This window comes from Aulostomus chinensis, chromosome 8 (assembly GCF_037954235.1).
Source record: "Aulostomus chinensis isolate RoL2024-O1b breed Wild chromosome 8, RoL_Achi_v1.0, whole genome shotgun sequence".
NCBI lineage: Eukaryota > Metazoa > Chordata > Actinopteri > Syngnathiformes > Aulostomidae > Aulostomus > Aulostomus chinensis.
Genome location: NC_141327.1, coordinates 16,513,347 through 16,528,889, shown reverse-complemented (window position 1 = coordinate 16,528,889; position 15,543 = coordinate 16,513,347). Strand labels below are relative to the sequence as shown.

The window sequence follows — 15,543 nt, the reverse complement described above, 5'->3', positions numbered from 1 at the left end:
TAAGTCAATGTCTGCCAACAACTCGTGATTGTCACTGCATTTATAAGGAAAAACAAACACTGTTTTACAAAACAAAACAATTTATTTACACAATTACATTTTGATTTATAACAGCAATCTTTTTATAAATGAAATTAAAATAATGTGCAAAATAGGTCATGAATTTCAAATCCATGATTTTGAACTGCCAGGCTGGCAAACACACATTCTCTCTCTCTCACACGCACACGCACACACACACACACACAGAGCCCCTGAGAGAGAGATTTGTTAAAATTGCCTCCTGAGCTGCTTTAATGTCATAATCAAGCTATGGTTGGGTCGCTTTGTTAAAAAGGTGCATCAACACAAGTTTTGACCCCAAACTGAAGAGTTGTGTCACGTCTTCAACAGCCCTCAAGCTGCATTCAAAAAAAAGTAAAAAGTAACATTTCTTAACCTTTACCTTACCGGTTTTTCAACACCAAATGTATCACTACTGTCATGTTTATGAAGAATTGTGTCGAAAACAACTAAGCCGGGTATGTGTGTTATTATTATTCGATTTAATATCCAAATCTAGTTTTGTAAAACTCAGAGGAGACAAAGCTCATGCAGCCTCCTTAGGGGGCCCCAGACCCCCAGAGGACATCTAACGATGACAAGTGTTTCTAGTCACATGAGCAGCACCGTTTCCACACAGTTGCTGGACGAGTGTGTCCCTCACGCTACTCGTTGTTATATTTACCTCAGTCACATTCACTGTCTCCCCTTTTAGGCCTTCGGCATCTCAGACATGAAGCACAGAGTCTTGCATATTTGGTCAGTGGATTGTGGTTTTCAAGACAGAAGTATTCTGTTGGGTCTCCATGAGACATGAGCACATTATTCGCACCCCTCTGTGCACTGAATGTGTCTGCACAGAGAGCTTAAAGCAACTTTTTAGAAAGTTTCCAATCATCGGGTCTCATTTATGAAATAAACGTTCTTTTGCACAATTTTTTTCTTTTACACAATCCGACTTATTTAGCTCCTAATTTAGTCAGGAAATTAAGCCTGATGGCTATTTGTAAGCCCTTGCAACAGACATCTGTTGCGCACCCATCGTAACATTCACGTCTAAAATGACTGACTGTTGCGAGAGGTACACAAAAAAAGGGTTTTGGGAAATGGAGATACAAATGGCCATCAGGCTTTGCTCCTCGCCTGTAAGGCTAAATGGAGGGCAGAGAATGTTGTACAGCGCATAAGAACAAGTGTGTGTATGAGAACATTTCATGATTGAGGCTGAATAAGCCCAAGGCTGATCAATCGATCATTTCATCTTCATTGCAGACTCTACCATGTAGCCAGGAATGACATGTTGTTACAATGATTCCACTAAAACAAACACAAAGACAGCAAACTGTCATCGTACCAGTCTTCATCTACAGGTTTCCTTAGCTTACAAGAGGATTCTCACGGGTGGAGGCTGTCTGTTAGGATTGTGTGTGTGTGTGTGTGTAAAGGAAGCAATATAAAGTAGTGTGTCAATGAAATATAGCTGTTGTTCAGGGGGCAACTGGTGAAGCAGCAGTTAATCCAGATTCTCTGCTGCGACGCTAACAATACTGTCACACTTCAAACCCAATGTCCTCATTTGTTCTAAAAAAGTTTGCTTATTTGTTGCGATGGTCACCACAAAGTAGGTTTTAGCTTTGCAGCTCCTTAGCGTGATCCCAATCTACACCTTTCCTGTTTTAAGAAAGCACCACAGCTTACTCATAAAAAGTGAACCATCATCAGGAGCTCCATCGTACAGTGTTACAGTGTCATAGATAGTTCTTTCTGTTCTTGTAAAAGTAGCCACATTGTTTTTCTATCAGCTGCAAAATATGAGAGCAACTTCGTAGGGCCTTGAATTCTTTGAATTGGAGTCCAGTCAGTCCCACCTGACAGAACTGAAACATTTTGGTTTCAGAAGCAGCGCTGCAGGCTGTCAGATAAGATGATTTATCAAGTCTGTCACGGTTACACCATCATGAGGATGATCCCACATCAGTTTATGATTCCAGCAAATGTGTTGACTGGTAGAGGAAGTCCTTTAGTCATGTATTTGCTCAAGCCAGCATCTTTTTCCTCTCCTATGTTGAATTTGGACCTCATGGTTTTCTGGACACAGTATCCAGGGTCGACACAGGGGAAGATCTCGATGCTGCAGGACAAACAGGTTCAAAATAGAGCCATCAGCTTGGGTGGCACAGTACCTTCACTGCTAAAGAACCACACCGACTTCTTTGGGTAGTATTGTTATTTGTCATCCTCCACAGAGTGAAACAAGATGGCAGACACCCTTTTCTCCTCTCCCACAGAGACTGGCTGACCGCTAGTTAGCTTAGCACAATTAATGGTAGTGAACAGGGAAGTAAGCATTCATCAGTCAAATGTCATCAAATATACTTTTCTCCAAAACTATCTCTCTGGGACGTTGTCATTTTTTATCAGATGCTGAGTTGGAACTGCTTTCAGTGATTTGATACAGAGCCTGCGGCCACAATTTTTCATGGCCAACCGTGTAAGTGAGGAGGATGAGGAGGATTACCTCCAGTCAAGCCAGATTCCTGCACCTGATTTGTGTGATGAACTGACTACAATTATTCATTGTGCTAACCTAACTAGCGTTTTACTACGTGAGCTGAGGAGAGGGAGGTCATATCCGGACTATAAGCCGCTACTTTTCCCCCTGCTTTGAACCCTGCGGCTTATACACAGTGGTTACAGCGCTTACGGCCACTAGGGGGGGCTTCTTTGGTTTTGAGAGCGACGAAGGAGAGACTAGGAGAGTGGCTGACGAAGCCATCCTGAGGCCGTTCCTTTCCCACACTGAAGATGAGGACTTCGGTGGTTTTAGTACGCAGGAAGAAGACGAAGATGAGGATGGTTGACTGACTTTCCGCTGTAAGTTTTGTTTACGGTACGTGCGTTGAGAGCGCACCGTTTATTTCTGCACAGTAAATACGTTTCGAATGCTGTGAAAGTTTGTGTGTCTGAAACACTGTGTCTTGTGATACAGTACAGTTTACACAGCACGGTACATGTTCCGTACTATTGCACTAAATGGTAACACTTGAATAAGTTATGCATAAATGCAACTTGTTGTTTGTAGGAAATGTTAATAAATGGGAAGCTTCCCCAAACAGCCATCTCTTTCCTGACAATCCCCTCTGTGCACGAATCCTTGCGTATGGTAATTAAACATTAAAACACCTGCGGCTTATAGTCCAGTGCGGCTTGTATACGTACACATTTGTGTTTTTCCCTAAATTTCGCTGGTGCAGCTTATATTCAGGTGCGCTTTATAGTCCGGAAATTACAACAAAAGTTGACGTGTTCCCTTGCGAGAATATTTTTTAAATTTGAAAGGTAACAATAAAATAAATACATCAATAAATACAAAAAAGAAGGCTATGAGACAAACAATCGCCCATCAGAGCCGTTTGCGACTGGATGGTTCCACTTAAAAAGCCATCATGCTGCTCGCCCTTAGATCCTAAAGAGGCCTTTATTAATTATAATTAAAGCTCTCTCTGATAGTGATGTAAGTGCTTATTTTCTCTAAATATCCAACATCAAAAAATTAAAAATCAATGCAGTCCGTCAAAGCAGCTGAGTCTCTCTTACCTCTGCACATTTTTATAGATCCTCCGACAATCTCCATCTAGTGTAACAGTGAATGTTCGGCTCTCCAAAGTGCGAACCTTAATGTTGCTGGTGCGAATTTTTGAATCCTGAAAATTTCAAAAATAAAAGCACCAAAGTATCAATAAATGTATAAACCATTAGTTGATTATATCATATCAAACATATCAAACATTTTAAACAAAACAAATCTGAGTGTTAATACATACGAAAATGTTGTTTTTATTTTTTGCAGGGGTGTCATTCAGTATCAGTGTCAAACAGTTCAGATCTAGGAGACAAAGGCAGAGAGGGAGCATGAGATTACGACAGATTACACATTCAAAACATAGAGAACAGCAGATCTTGGAAGGTTTGAGTTTTAGAAAGAAAACAGAGATAATCCTGAACCTTCTGCTTCATTGGAGGGAATAGCATTGATCCGAGCACCTGTCGTCCTCACTGACATTCCTTTATCAATGTCTCGGCCGCTTAACGTCACCTGGACACACACACACACACACACACACACACACACACACACACACACACACACACACACACATTAGGAGAGAAGGCAGTAACATGAAAGCCTCTGATACAAGAATGGGCATTTACTGCCATTCTTGGCATATATTCACACCTCATTGCTGAAATTGATCAATTATTTTGACCACAGCAACAAACTCAAGACGATCATCCAGTAAGGACGAAAACATGAACCTACTTTTTTGTAATTAATGGAGATAACGGCTCCACATACGTCCCCGGTGCCCCTCTTTGGCTTTTCTGTTTGAGAGACAAACACATTGTCCAGTGGGGTGGTATGCTGTACATGCGCGCGCGCGCGCGCACACACACACACACACACACACACACACACACACACACACACACACACACACAGCTGTTCAGGATTCATGTATCACCTGTCAATGATGGTGAGACTTGTCTGAACTCAGGGAAATCCACCTCTAAATGGGTAAGAAAGACATCTTCCACAGGATCCTTAGCCACACTGTTGAATGTCATCTAGGAGAATAGAAGCATTTTTTTCTTTAAACTCAAACGACATGATTTGAGAACGAAATTTCCAAGAGTTGTGTTTTCTACAAAGCTTCTAATCTCAGCAGCAGATGCAGACTAGGTAACATACTTTTCTTTTCATATCTAAAAACTAAAACAAAAGAAAAAACTGCAGATGAAATGTATAACAATACCTTAACAAAGTAGATGGTGAAGTAGACAGGCTGCTGGCCGGTACGCACATAGTAGGAAATGACATCAGACACAAAGGGCTCTTTTGGCTTCCCTGGGTTTGTCTGTTGCTATAAAAATGTCATGGAAAAGAATATTTGTGATTTAAAAGACAGTCATAATGAGTTTTTTTGTGATCTAAGAGTCATCAAATTCAAATTTGAGATTAGTGACGTCATCACTCTGTTTCATAAAAACCCTCAGTTATTTGGAAAAAAGACGTTTCTTTGTAGTTCAGAAAAGTAAGAGAAGGATGCAGGGATTGGGAAATAAAAAGCACGGTCTTACCATTGTAGCCAGTTTAGGGATCATACACCCTAAACTCTTGATGTTACAGTTGTACCACGGGTCCACCATGCTCAAATAGGAACCAAGAGAGCAGGGATTCCCCTTGGACTGACCGAGGTTCTTCTTGAGAAAAAAGAACATAACATTTTCCATGAAAGCATGACATTTCCTGTATTTTCATATGACCGCGTGTGTTCTTCTGGTGTTCTAAATAGAAAAGACTAAAAAATAAGATCCATCTTAATTTCGATCTCACATTTTGACAAAAGTTAATCATTATCTTTACAGGTGTGCTTGCTTTCACACAATAAAATTCAGATGTTGTGTGAGGGAAAGAGGAAGTTGCCTTACGTTGACAGAGGAGGTGGGAGATGTAGCAATGCAAACAGGGATGTAGTAAAACTGGAGGTTGACTTTCATTGTTAGAAAAAGCCTTCGCGCTTCTCTTTTCCTGAAAAGGCAAAGGCAAAATGCGTGACAAACACAAAATAAGTGAATGCAATGACGCAGCTTTCAAGCACTGAGAAACAGAAAGAAGGTGAAGCAGTAATTTGATGGTTCAGCTGAGGTCATTCCACTCTTGCAGGTTATCCTTTGCATCATGTCAAAGGTGAAAAAAAATCAGCTAAAAACAGAAATATGTACAGTTGGATTTATTTTTGTTTTTGCCATTCAAGTGTTCATGCTTATAGTTGGATTTTATACAAAGTTGTCAAACCAGAATTTGTCTTGATGGCCCATACTTGTAAGTTTAAAAGCAATCTAAATGTGAAACCTGGGTCATCAGGAACCCTAAAGCCACCTTGTATTGACTTCATGATCAGCGAAATAACATATCGTGTTCATTTACTCTTGGACTCAAGCAGCAGCATGATGGGTCAGATTTATGACACGGTTGCACACAGCACACTTTGTGTTCATGTCTTTTTTTAGGGCAACTAGACAGAGTTCGTCTAAAACAGCAGCCGTATTTTGGTTCCAGTGATTTTCTTCTCTGCGAATCTGTCGAACTCAAAACAAGTCTGGGCAGTGATTCACGCCAGTCACCCAAGGAATGTGATTCACATTCATATTATCTCTCTATCAGCTCAGTCCATTATCGCTATTATCTCAGGACACACATAATGTTGTTTACAATCAAGTATGGCTGAAGGGAAAGATGGTGATAAAAAAAGTAACTTCCTGAGGATTTCTCTTCATAAAAATCTCTCGCCATCTTGATCCCAAACCAAAATCGGCTGAGGCTGCCTGGCATTTTTAGACATCCATCCCAACAACTTTGTATGTAAATTGTATAATTATAACTTGCAGTACAACTTATACAGAGATATCCTTGCATTCAAAGCTGTGGGATTTCAGATATTATCTGACGGAAACTCTTCAAATTGTTGCATTTTATTTAACGTGAAACTGTCATGAATTTGCCTTTAAATCTTGTAAAACTCTTTGTAAGATTGTTTTGAAAAGTGCTCTATAAATATTTATTCTAATTATTAAAATCATCATTAACAATAATAGTTAGGACAATAACAATTACAAGAATAATATCTTCAATAGTACGGGAGAGAACTGTAATAAAGACATTTAGATAAAAAGAATGAGACACAACCTGCTGAAACAAGATGAACCTTTACACCTCATTCACATCTTGTTCTCTAAAGCTGCGTCTTTCACACACACTTCCAGGCACTGCCAGTAATTGCTACTGTTACACAAGTACATCTCAAACATCCATGTCTTGCAGGTTTTCCCACAACCATAGGTGGGGAAACCAGTCCTGTGGAGAGCAGTTATATGTAATTCCTGGTAATGTCCCTGTCTTTTCACAGCACAGGCCTCCCAGCATATTCCCGTAATGTTACTGGCACAGCGAAACTGGCAATTGAGATTCTCCACAAAATTAATTTCAGCTCTATTCACTCATGACCTTTTCCAGCAAAATTGCAGGAACACATTTGGGAAAGGCTGCATGTGTGAATGGTTCCCTTACCTGAAGAAGTAATAGGCCTTAGCCAGGCGGCCCAGTACCCTGTCATCCCCCATGGCGACTATCCTGGCTGTAAAGTGTCTCCGTTGTTTGGGGAATGGGTTCTGGATTACACTGCTTCCTGCTAGCCTCTGCAGAGTGGTTCCTCTTCTTCCTCCCATCCCTCCATTTCCTCCTGCTACTCCGAGGCATGCATGGCCCTCCAATGTGTCCTGCATTAGCACCATGCTGTCCTTCACAGAGGGTTTCATCTTGATACATCCCCGTCGTGACAGCCTTGCTGACTCTTGGTCACTGAAGGAGGAAGTGTACAATGATGGGTTGATAGATAAAAACTCTGTGGGGGTAATCTGCTGCTGCTCCGCAGACTTCAGCTTCATTTGCATTCAAACGATGGCTCAGTGGAGGGCAGGTAATTAATCTTAATCGTATGCTTTGGAAGATTTCTGGTTCTTACAACACTTTTATTGATGTAGACTAACAAGTATTACATTTACCTTTTACAATTTTCCCATGATGCACTCATGTTGGCAGAATCCAGAGGTGACAATGTGGAGGGATCGGCACTGGGGGGCAGGTCTCTTTCGATGCCGCTGTCATTAGACATGACAGAGAAGCGAATCTTGTCACTCTGCATCAGGTCGCCAGGTGACTCATCCAGCTCAAAGTCCTCTGTCTCCTGGCTGAGGGAGAATGCCTCTGACATGGAGCTGGACCGTAACCACTTGGCCAGCTCTCGCCCTGTCAACAGTTGAGCATTCAGGGTTCAGCGCTTACACGGAGCCAGACAGGACAAATAGCAGCACGGAAAAGCTAACTTGCTCTTTTCAGTTACTGTCTCTGCTACTCACTACTGAGTTTCTTCACTGACGGCTGGAATATTTAATTCTGTTTTGACTACTGCAGGAGTCACAGGCACTGATTCCCATGATCCTCCACATGAATTACGCCAATCTCTTCTATTCAGAACACCGCAGCCTTCAAATTAAATTTTTATTTTGGTTGCAGTTGATTTTACGGAGTTCCAAATTGAACATTTGGTGCTTATAAACCTTGAAGACTATCGATTGTAGTAGGTATAAGTCTTGTTGTGCGCTGCAGAAAACACATTCCCGCTCTTCTTCTGTGATATAATAGAGATCATAAACTGTGTGTATGACATTTCAAGATTTATATGACCCCGGGAATGCTTATGGGGAATGCACTCATGCATATGGCCAGAGTCTGCCTTGTGACCCTCATCATTTAATGCTTGTTAATGCAACACTACAGTACAGAGATAATAATAACTGCCCTTCATTTACAATAAGTAGAGTGTATCAGGCAACAGCCTTCTTATTCAAGATATTACGCAAGCTGTCAGAAATTTAACGTCTTCATTATGATGTGTATCATCTGTATCTGGCAATGTCTACAGGGCGCTGTAAATATACTGATGACACAGTTTGATTTTACTGCAGTTTGTGAAATAGAGTGAGCAAAGCTCAAGAGAAACAGTCCAACTGCAGAGATTCATACCGTGTCGGGTCAGGAGTGTGTTACAGTTTTTCCTCTAATTCTGTTCACACTTTCAAACTGTTCCGTCAAAATCCACTTGGGTTAAAACGTGGTTATGTTGACTACAAGAGAAGATATTTTTGCGATAAAATGATAACGATTCAGGCGATACAGAGAAAGTTTTACCTGTATGTTACAGCACTTTTTTTTTAACGTAATTTCAGTTTTCATTCATCCACTTTTAAGCTCCTTCTATTCATTTGTGACTTCCTCTAGACCCCCCACATCCAGACTCACATATATCTAGATCCTCCGTCCACAGATGGAAGCTCATCTCTGGGTTAGGAAGTGGGCAGTCATTAAGCTGTCCACCAGACACAGGCTCTGCAATTCACACACACACACACACACACACACACACACACACACACACACACACACACACACACACACACACACACACACACACACACACACACACACACACACACACACACACACAGAGGAAGAGAGAGAGAGAGAAAAAGAGGGGAAAAGACCAAAACTGTCACAATGACATTCAAAACATCCCCGCCCCCCCAGCTTCCTCCCTGTGTACATCCCTCTCCATCCCTCTGTCTCCCAGCTGGGATACAATTTCATCAGATGGGTCAGCAACATGATAACAGTAGGAAAAGAGTGGATGTTATGAAAATAGATATCCGGAACATTTTAAAAACTGAGACTAGGCAGATTTGGTCCCAGAGGAAACTTACAGACAGAAGTCTGGTGACATGTTTGATCTGGAGAATCGAGTCTTTGAGCACAGAAAACATGTCAATCACCTGCTATGTGTACTTTAAAGTACAATGAACACTCTGCATTGGCTTACATTGTTGGCAACTCAGACTCATAATGAGCTTAACACACAGACAAGTGGAGTTCATGAATGTATTTTATGAACCAAAACAAAACCTGAAACTGGGATTAATTCGATTTAGCTAAAAGGCACGCAGAACATCAGGGAAGAAAGAAGCGAGAGAACAAATATGTATCCATGTTTCATAGGAGAACTTTCCTAATCAGCAACTTTCATTGTTATGCCGATGATAAAATTATATTTATCAGTGAGGCATCAAAAAGCTCACGTAAAATCAAGTGGGCAAACAGGACATGAAGATCTGCAGTTTGTGAGCTGCAACTCTCACAAATATCACAAATATTATTTTCCATGCTATTAAATCAGACAAAGCTGAAATCACAGTATTTTGACCCCAAACACCTCAGAAATACTGTTCATCGTCACATTTCTTTCACAAAAGTCAACTCTTCCTTGTTCCAGAAAGATGCAGAAAAACTGCTGCCACTATTTGTGACCTCCAAACTGGATGATCGCAATTCCTTCATGTCAGGGTGCTCCAGCAAGACAGCGAGACTCAGGTTGCTGACAGGAACCAGTAAAAGAGATTATACTTCTCCACTGTTAGCTTCTCTGCACTGTCACTCTGAGTCCACTTGAGCTCTGTGCAAGTTTAATTGTGGCTTCCCTTGAAAAGGTGGTCTCAGCCAGTGTTTATGTGTTCTCTAAATTCTTTTCTGTGTTATAAGTAAGTGTGAGGAGGCAAGTGTGTGTGTGTGTGTGTGTGTGTGTGTGTGTGTGTTTGTAACATCATTTGATTCAATTTTATACAGAAAATTAACACACTGTTGATACTGCAGGTAATTTGAATGGTCAGACATGTGAGCATCAAAGCTAGCCAGAACCCCTTTCATCTCCCGCTACCTGCTGTTGTTAATATGACGGCAGTCTGTTTCATAACCACAACCCTCTGTAGTTCTTGAGGCTGCCCCTCCTTCATTCATATTGTGTTAAACCAGTATGTTGACTTTTGTCTCGTGCTGAATAGCTCTGCCTAAGAGAAACTCTGCATGCAAATACACTGCTGCATTTCCTCTGCGGGCAGTTCCTACCTGAGTCGGAGACAATCTCACTGTACAGCTGTTGAAGACGGGTCCTCAATGTTCCCCCCTCCCCGCTGTTACACTCGTCCACGCTTTGCTCCAGAGTCGCCAACACTTCCTGAAAGTACGGCTCAACATCCATATCCTGTCCCAAAACACACAAACACATATGGGTGAAGACACATACACACAGGAAGATTAATCCATACAGACTACGTATTAATAGCAAAGAGGTGAATGGTCATTAGTACATGCGTGTGTGCGGGTGTCTGCCCGCTTGTGTGTCCTGCTGAGGTGTTACTTTAGGAAGAGTGCCAGTAGACACTTCCACCACGCTGCACAGTCAAAAGACCTTCATTGAGGATGTTTTATGTGACACGTACATAAGAGTCAGGGGGCTTCTTTCAAGTCTACTGCCATAACTTCAAATGTCAACATTAAAGTGAGGCTCGGAAGATTGAACCAGAACTTTAAAAAAAAATCAGGGCAAGCATGCAAGTGTGAGTGAACTCACATTTGATAAAGACAATCAAAGTTAAAAAAATTCAAAAGCATAAGAGCATGGACAACTACAGAGACCCTTCATGCAACAAACACATTGTAAAGCAAAATAAAGAGACGGCAAAGAATGAACACAGGCAAACAAGATCTCACTCCCCCACTAACCTTCAGGGACTGAGCCAGTTTTGGCCCATGGCAGCGCTCTCCTAAAGCCGCCTGTATGGAGTGCTGGATCACACTGCGCATGTGATCTACAGGGTTCACTATTTCTTCTGGAACTGAAGCAGATGCCTCAGTATCACCCAGCAGGACTTGTGCTAGGGAACCAGAGAAGACCTCTGGGTCAGCCAGAACAAAAACCCTACAAGAATTCACAGGAGACATTTGAGTGAAGGACGGGGAATGAAGTTACATGCTGCAATGTGAGAGAAAATAAAACCTGTAAATCTTAGATCCCAGAAGCTCTCGGGAGTCTTTGTATTATGTATTGATGACTTACCTCTCCTGAAAGGGATACAGCTCATTTTTTAGTCTCTGCTCAGCTACGATCATCCGCTGGTACATAAGACCTGAAGATTGAACAGGCATTTAATTAAACGCAGCAGCAGAATTTTGAATTAAAAATAAAACCATTATGAAGCTTTTCATGTTATGAAACCCCCAGTTAACAAGCCGTGCTGCTTCCTACGGCGTCTTGCTGCAGGGCGGCAGAGAAGGAAATCAAGTGAGAAATCTGCTAAGAGGCCTCTGAACTGTGTAGCTGCTTTCAGTAAGTTCATGTGAGAGCAGTGACTCAGCCACCGTTTCCTCATTAAGACAAGGGTTTGAGGTTACTATGGTTACACGGTGCATATGTGAATATCGCATGTCAGATTTCTTAAATGAACTGCCTGGTGGTGCAGTGGTCAGCACTGTCACCTCACAGCAAGAAGGTTCCGGGTTCGAGCTCTGGCTCCAGCACAGGATCTTTCTGTGTGAGTCTCCGTGTTCTCCCTGTTCCTGTGTGGGTTCTCTCTGGTACTCCAGCTTCCTCCCACAGTCCAAAGACATCAAGAGGGGACGAGGCTGATTGATACTCTAAATTGACTGTAGGTGTGACTGTGAGTGTGAATGGTTGTCTGTCTCAATGTGTTGGTGCTGTGATGGACTGGTGACCTGTTCAGGTGAACCCCGCTTCTTTCCTTAAGGCTGCTGGGATAGGCTCCACCCCCCCCCCCCCCCATGTCCCTCAACAGGATAACCGGAAGAAAATGGATGGATGGAAATTTCATAAACCTGGATATGCAAGCTGGACTCTTGTAGAAACCAGGATAGTACAACATATCAACAATCTGGGCTAGTCAGAAAATAAAATGCAAGCGACACATGATAGTTTAAAACAATTACAAGGACAGACAATAACAGTTTTTTTCACAAGGCCAGCATACTTTGTGTTTGCAAAGAAAATGCTGCATTATTCGCTAAACTACAATCGCCAGCATCATAAAAATGTACTGAGCATGAAATCTACCCTGAGGACTCATTCTTGAGCTCTTGAATGTATCGATGACACTCAATGAGATGTTTCCTCATCCAAAAATAATATCCCAAACTGACAACGACCATCCTCTCCCCTTTGTGATTCAGCCGTGATATCACAGTCTAATTCTGAAGATTTTTGGCTGAAAAAATACACATATTTTAGCTCGGTAAAAAACAAACTGCTTAATCGTTGACCTAAAAACATCGAGAGTGCAATTATACGGCAATGTTAAAGTACAGGTTGAGTGGTACCTGGAATGGAGCGTTCCATTTTAATTTGTCTTGTGTAGTTGAGTCCTACGCTGCAGTAGGGATGAGGATACGTCAGTAGCCTCTTACATAAATCATAAACCCGCTTGTACAACTCATCTGGGATGTAAGCTGTCTGGAATATCAACAAACACACACATTTGACACACTGAGACTTTTTATTAGCAAGGAAAAGAAATAATATCCTTGTAAGTTGAATGGTTATTAGCATTGCAGAAATATGAGGAAACACAAGGACTTTGGGGAACTAAACTCATGATACAAAAGGTAAGCGTGGGCTCATCGAAGGCGGTTTTATCTCATGACAGCAAAGGTGGGGGAATACCATACCTGAATGATGGCATACATGAGTGTGTGGAGCAGAGGGATGATGTATTTACGACTGTCCCACCTCTGAGCCTGCAGAGAAAACACACTCAGAGGCTCACTGAAAACTGTAGATTGCATGATTAATCAATAAGTCTGATACTTTAATGAACATTAGTCTTCGGACAAACTTGGAATTTTGTAGATCATATTTCACAGACCTAACAATGAGTAAATCTAATGCTAACCTATTTTGCTACTAGATAAAGAATTCAAGTCAATATATGTCAAATCATTAAGATAAAGTCAACAGATATTGACTCTGAGGGACAAAATTATGCAGCAAAACTGATGTTTAAAATACCAATTTGGCTGATTAAACAATTGTGATCATGCAATTTATTAACTTCTTCACTTCAACAAGGTCAATCCCAGCCAGTAAATAGGTGCACGCTTTCCCAAAACCACCGTGTTCTGTGTGAACTACTGTTAGTCCCAAGATTAACTAAGCCTAAGCAGGTTCAACAAAGTAAGAGAACAGATCAAATACCTTCTCTAGCTCCTTTATTAGCACCCACACCAGAGATAAGCTGTTGGCCGCATTATTTTGAACTTTCTTATGAAGTGTCCATCTCAGCATGCCTACATACACACATGCGTGCACACACACACACACACACGCACCCACACGTGCGCACACACACGCACACACACACACACACACACACACACACACACACACACACACACACACACACACACACACACAAAACTATTGACAGATGCACAATTCCAAAGCCACAAAACACCAACTTGCAAAATGTGTCATTCATTTCTCCATGACAGTGTCAAATCTGAATATATTTAAACGATGACTAACAACTGCATATCTGTCTCACTGCTTACTAGGCGAAATATTCCAGTATGTGTTGTTAACACCGGCAGGATGACTTCACTCAGAACCTCTTCTGGGTAAAAAAAAAAAAAAAAAAAGTTAAGAAAAATAAATGTAGATGGTTTATTTGTGTGATACAGCTGGTGTTTCTTCACCATAAAGCTAGCAGCTTTCTTATGGTACAAGTGAGCAGTACTGGGAGAAAATCCTTCTTCACATCTCTGTATTTAACTTCAGTGTATTGTGGTAAATTTTACCTTTGTTAAGATAGTCCGGCTGCTGGTTGTCCGTTTCTTTGGGTAGCACTGCCTGGATGCTGCGGTACAATTCTTGCTCTGGAACTACCGGGGAGGAGCCGGCTGAACGGGAGAGGGTTAGCGTGTAAGAACGATGAAAATACTACAAAATACTACTGAAATACAACAAGACTTGACTTCTTTGAGTTGTGCTTATACTTGTACCTGTTGGCTCCATGTTGAGCAGGCTTCTTGAGTTATCCCAGGGGCCCTTGGTGCTCATGTCTCACATACATCATGGGTCTGTTGACTAAGAGGACAGAGACAGGAAGTGTCAGCAATGTGCCAAACTCTGAGAGGATGGATGGTCTCCTCACTAATGCGGTCGAGGGTTGAGTTGACTATGCAGTGACCTCTTTCTGCTTGCTGACAGCAGTGTGTAGAATTACACACATAAAATTGCAGCTATTTAAAACTCTTTTTCGATGTTCACAGACGGAAGGACAAGAACATCAGCTCATAACTGTGTGCCTTGATACGTTTCTTTTTGTGTGTTAAATATTTGATTCTTTTAATAAAACTGGTAAGCAAGCATCGAAGAACAAGTTTGAAAGTACCTGCGGACACACACACACACACACACACACACACACACACACACACACACACACACACACACACACACACGCCCCAACTGAAACTAACAAGTGTTTGAAAGCACGAAAAAGCGCAAGAGAGACAGAACAGCGACAAATCATTGCGGGGTGAGTTTCCGCTTTTGTGAGAATATGAGTGAGGGGAGATGGAGAGAAGACAGAGAGGGTTAGTGTGTGAGGGTGTAAAAGTGCTCAAGAGTGTCCAAGAGTCAAAACCTGTTTGAGCAGTTTGGGGTGTTTTAGATATGAATATTACAAGCTTCTGACTGGCAACAGTCCACTTTTCAAAACTTTTACTTCTGCCATTTAGTGCTTATGTCAATCTCTCTCTCTCTCTCACACACACACACACACACACACACACACACGAGAGGTCATTCCACAGGCTGTATATGTGAGAGGATTTTGTGTGGAGGATTTAGCCTTGATCCCTTTGAGAAAAGAAGCACTTTCCAAACCAGTGAGTTAACAGCGCTGCCTCAGCAGCTGAGCACTGCCTGTTTGACCACAAGTTTCCGGTTGCCTCGAGTGAATTCACTCCCCGTCTCTCTC

General features: G+C 41.8%; 1 protein-coding gene across 5 annotated transcripts in view; it reads right to left on the bottom strand.

Annotated features, from left to right (window-relative positions):
• Positions 1-71: 71 nt before the first annotated feature.
• The window catches only part of pik3r6 (phosphoinositide-3-kinase regulatory subunit 6), a 24,087-nt gene continuing 8,615 nt past the window's right edge, over positions 72-15,543 (bottom strand). The window contains exons 2-21 of one of the 5 annotated variants that reach the window (XM_086211281.1): positions 14,561-14,645; positions 14,357-14,458; positions 13,755-13,846; positions 13,229-13,297; positions 12,881-13,013; positions 11,607-11,676; positions 11,273-11,468; positions 10,616-10,751; positions 8,963-9,049; positions 7,666-7,909; positions 7,172-7,462; positions 5,533-5,632; positions 5,182-5,304; positions 4,857-4,964; positions 4,566-4,668; positions 4,364-4,425; positions 4,048-4,138; positions 3,867-3,928; positions 3,640-3,746; positions 72-2,173 (exon numbers count right to left, since the gene is read on the bottom strand). In XM_086211281.1, the coding sequence (XP_086067407.1) occupies positions 2,017-2,173; positions 3,640-3,746; positions 3,867-3,928; positions 4,048-4,138; positions 4,364-4,425; positions 4,566-4,668; positions 4,857-4,964; positions 5,182-5,304; positions 5,533-5,632; positions 7,172-7,462; positions 7,666-7,909; positions 8,963-9,049; positions 10,616-10,751; positions 11,273-11,468; positions 11,607-11,676; positions 12,881-13,013; positions 13,229-13,297; positions 13,755-13,846; positions 14,357-14,458; positions 14,561-14,618 (2,391 nt within the window). In that variant the 5' untranslated portion in view covers positions 14,619-14,645 and the 3' untranslated portion in view covers positions 72-2,016. Of the gene's footprint in view, positions 2,174-3,639; positions 3,747-3,866; positions 3,929-4,047; positions 4,139-4,363; positions 4,426-4,565; positions 4,669-4,856; positions 4,965-5,181; positions 5,305-5,532; positions 5,633-7,171; positions 7,463-7,665; positions 7,910-8,962; positions 9,050-10,615; positions 10,752-11,272; positions 11,469-11,606; positions 11,677-12,880; positions 13,014-13,228; positions 13,298-13,754; positions 13,847-14,110; positions 14,173-14,356; positions 14,459-14,560; positions 14,646-15,543 lie in introns of those variants that run through there. The other 4 variants (XM_086211280.1, XM_086211283.1, XM_086211285.1 and 1 more) reach the window with 4 other exon arrangements.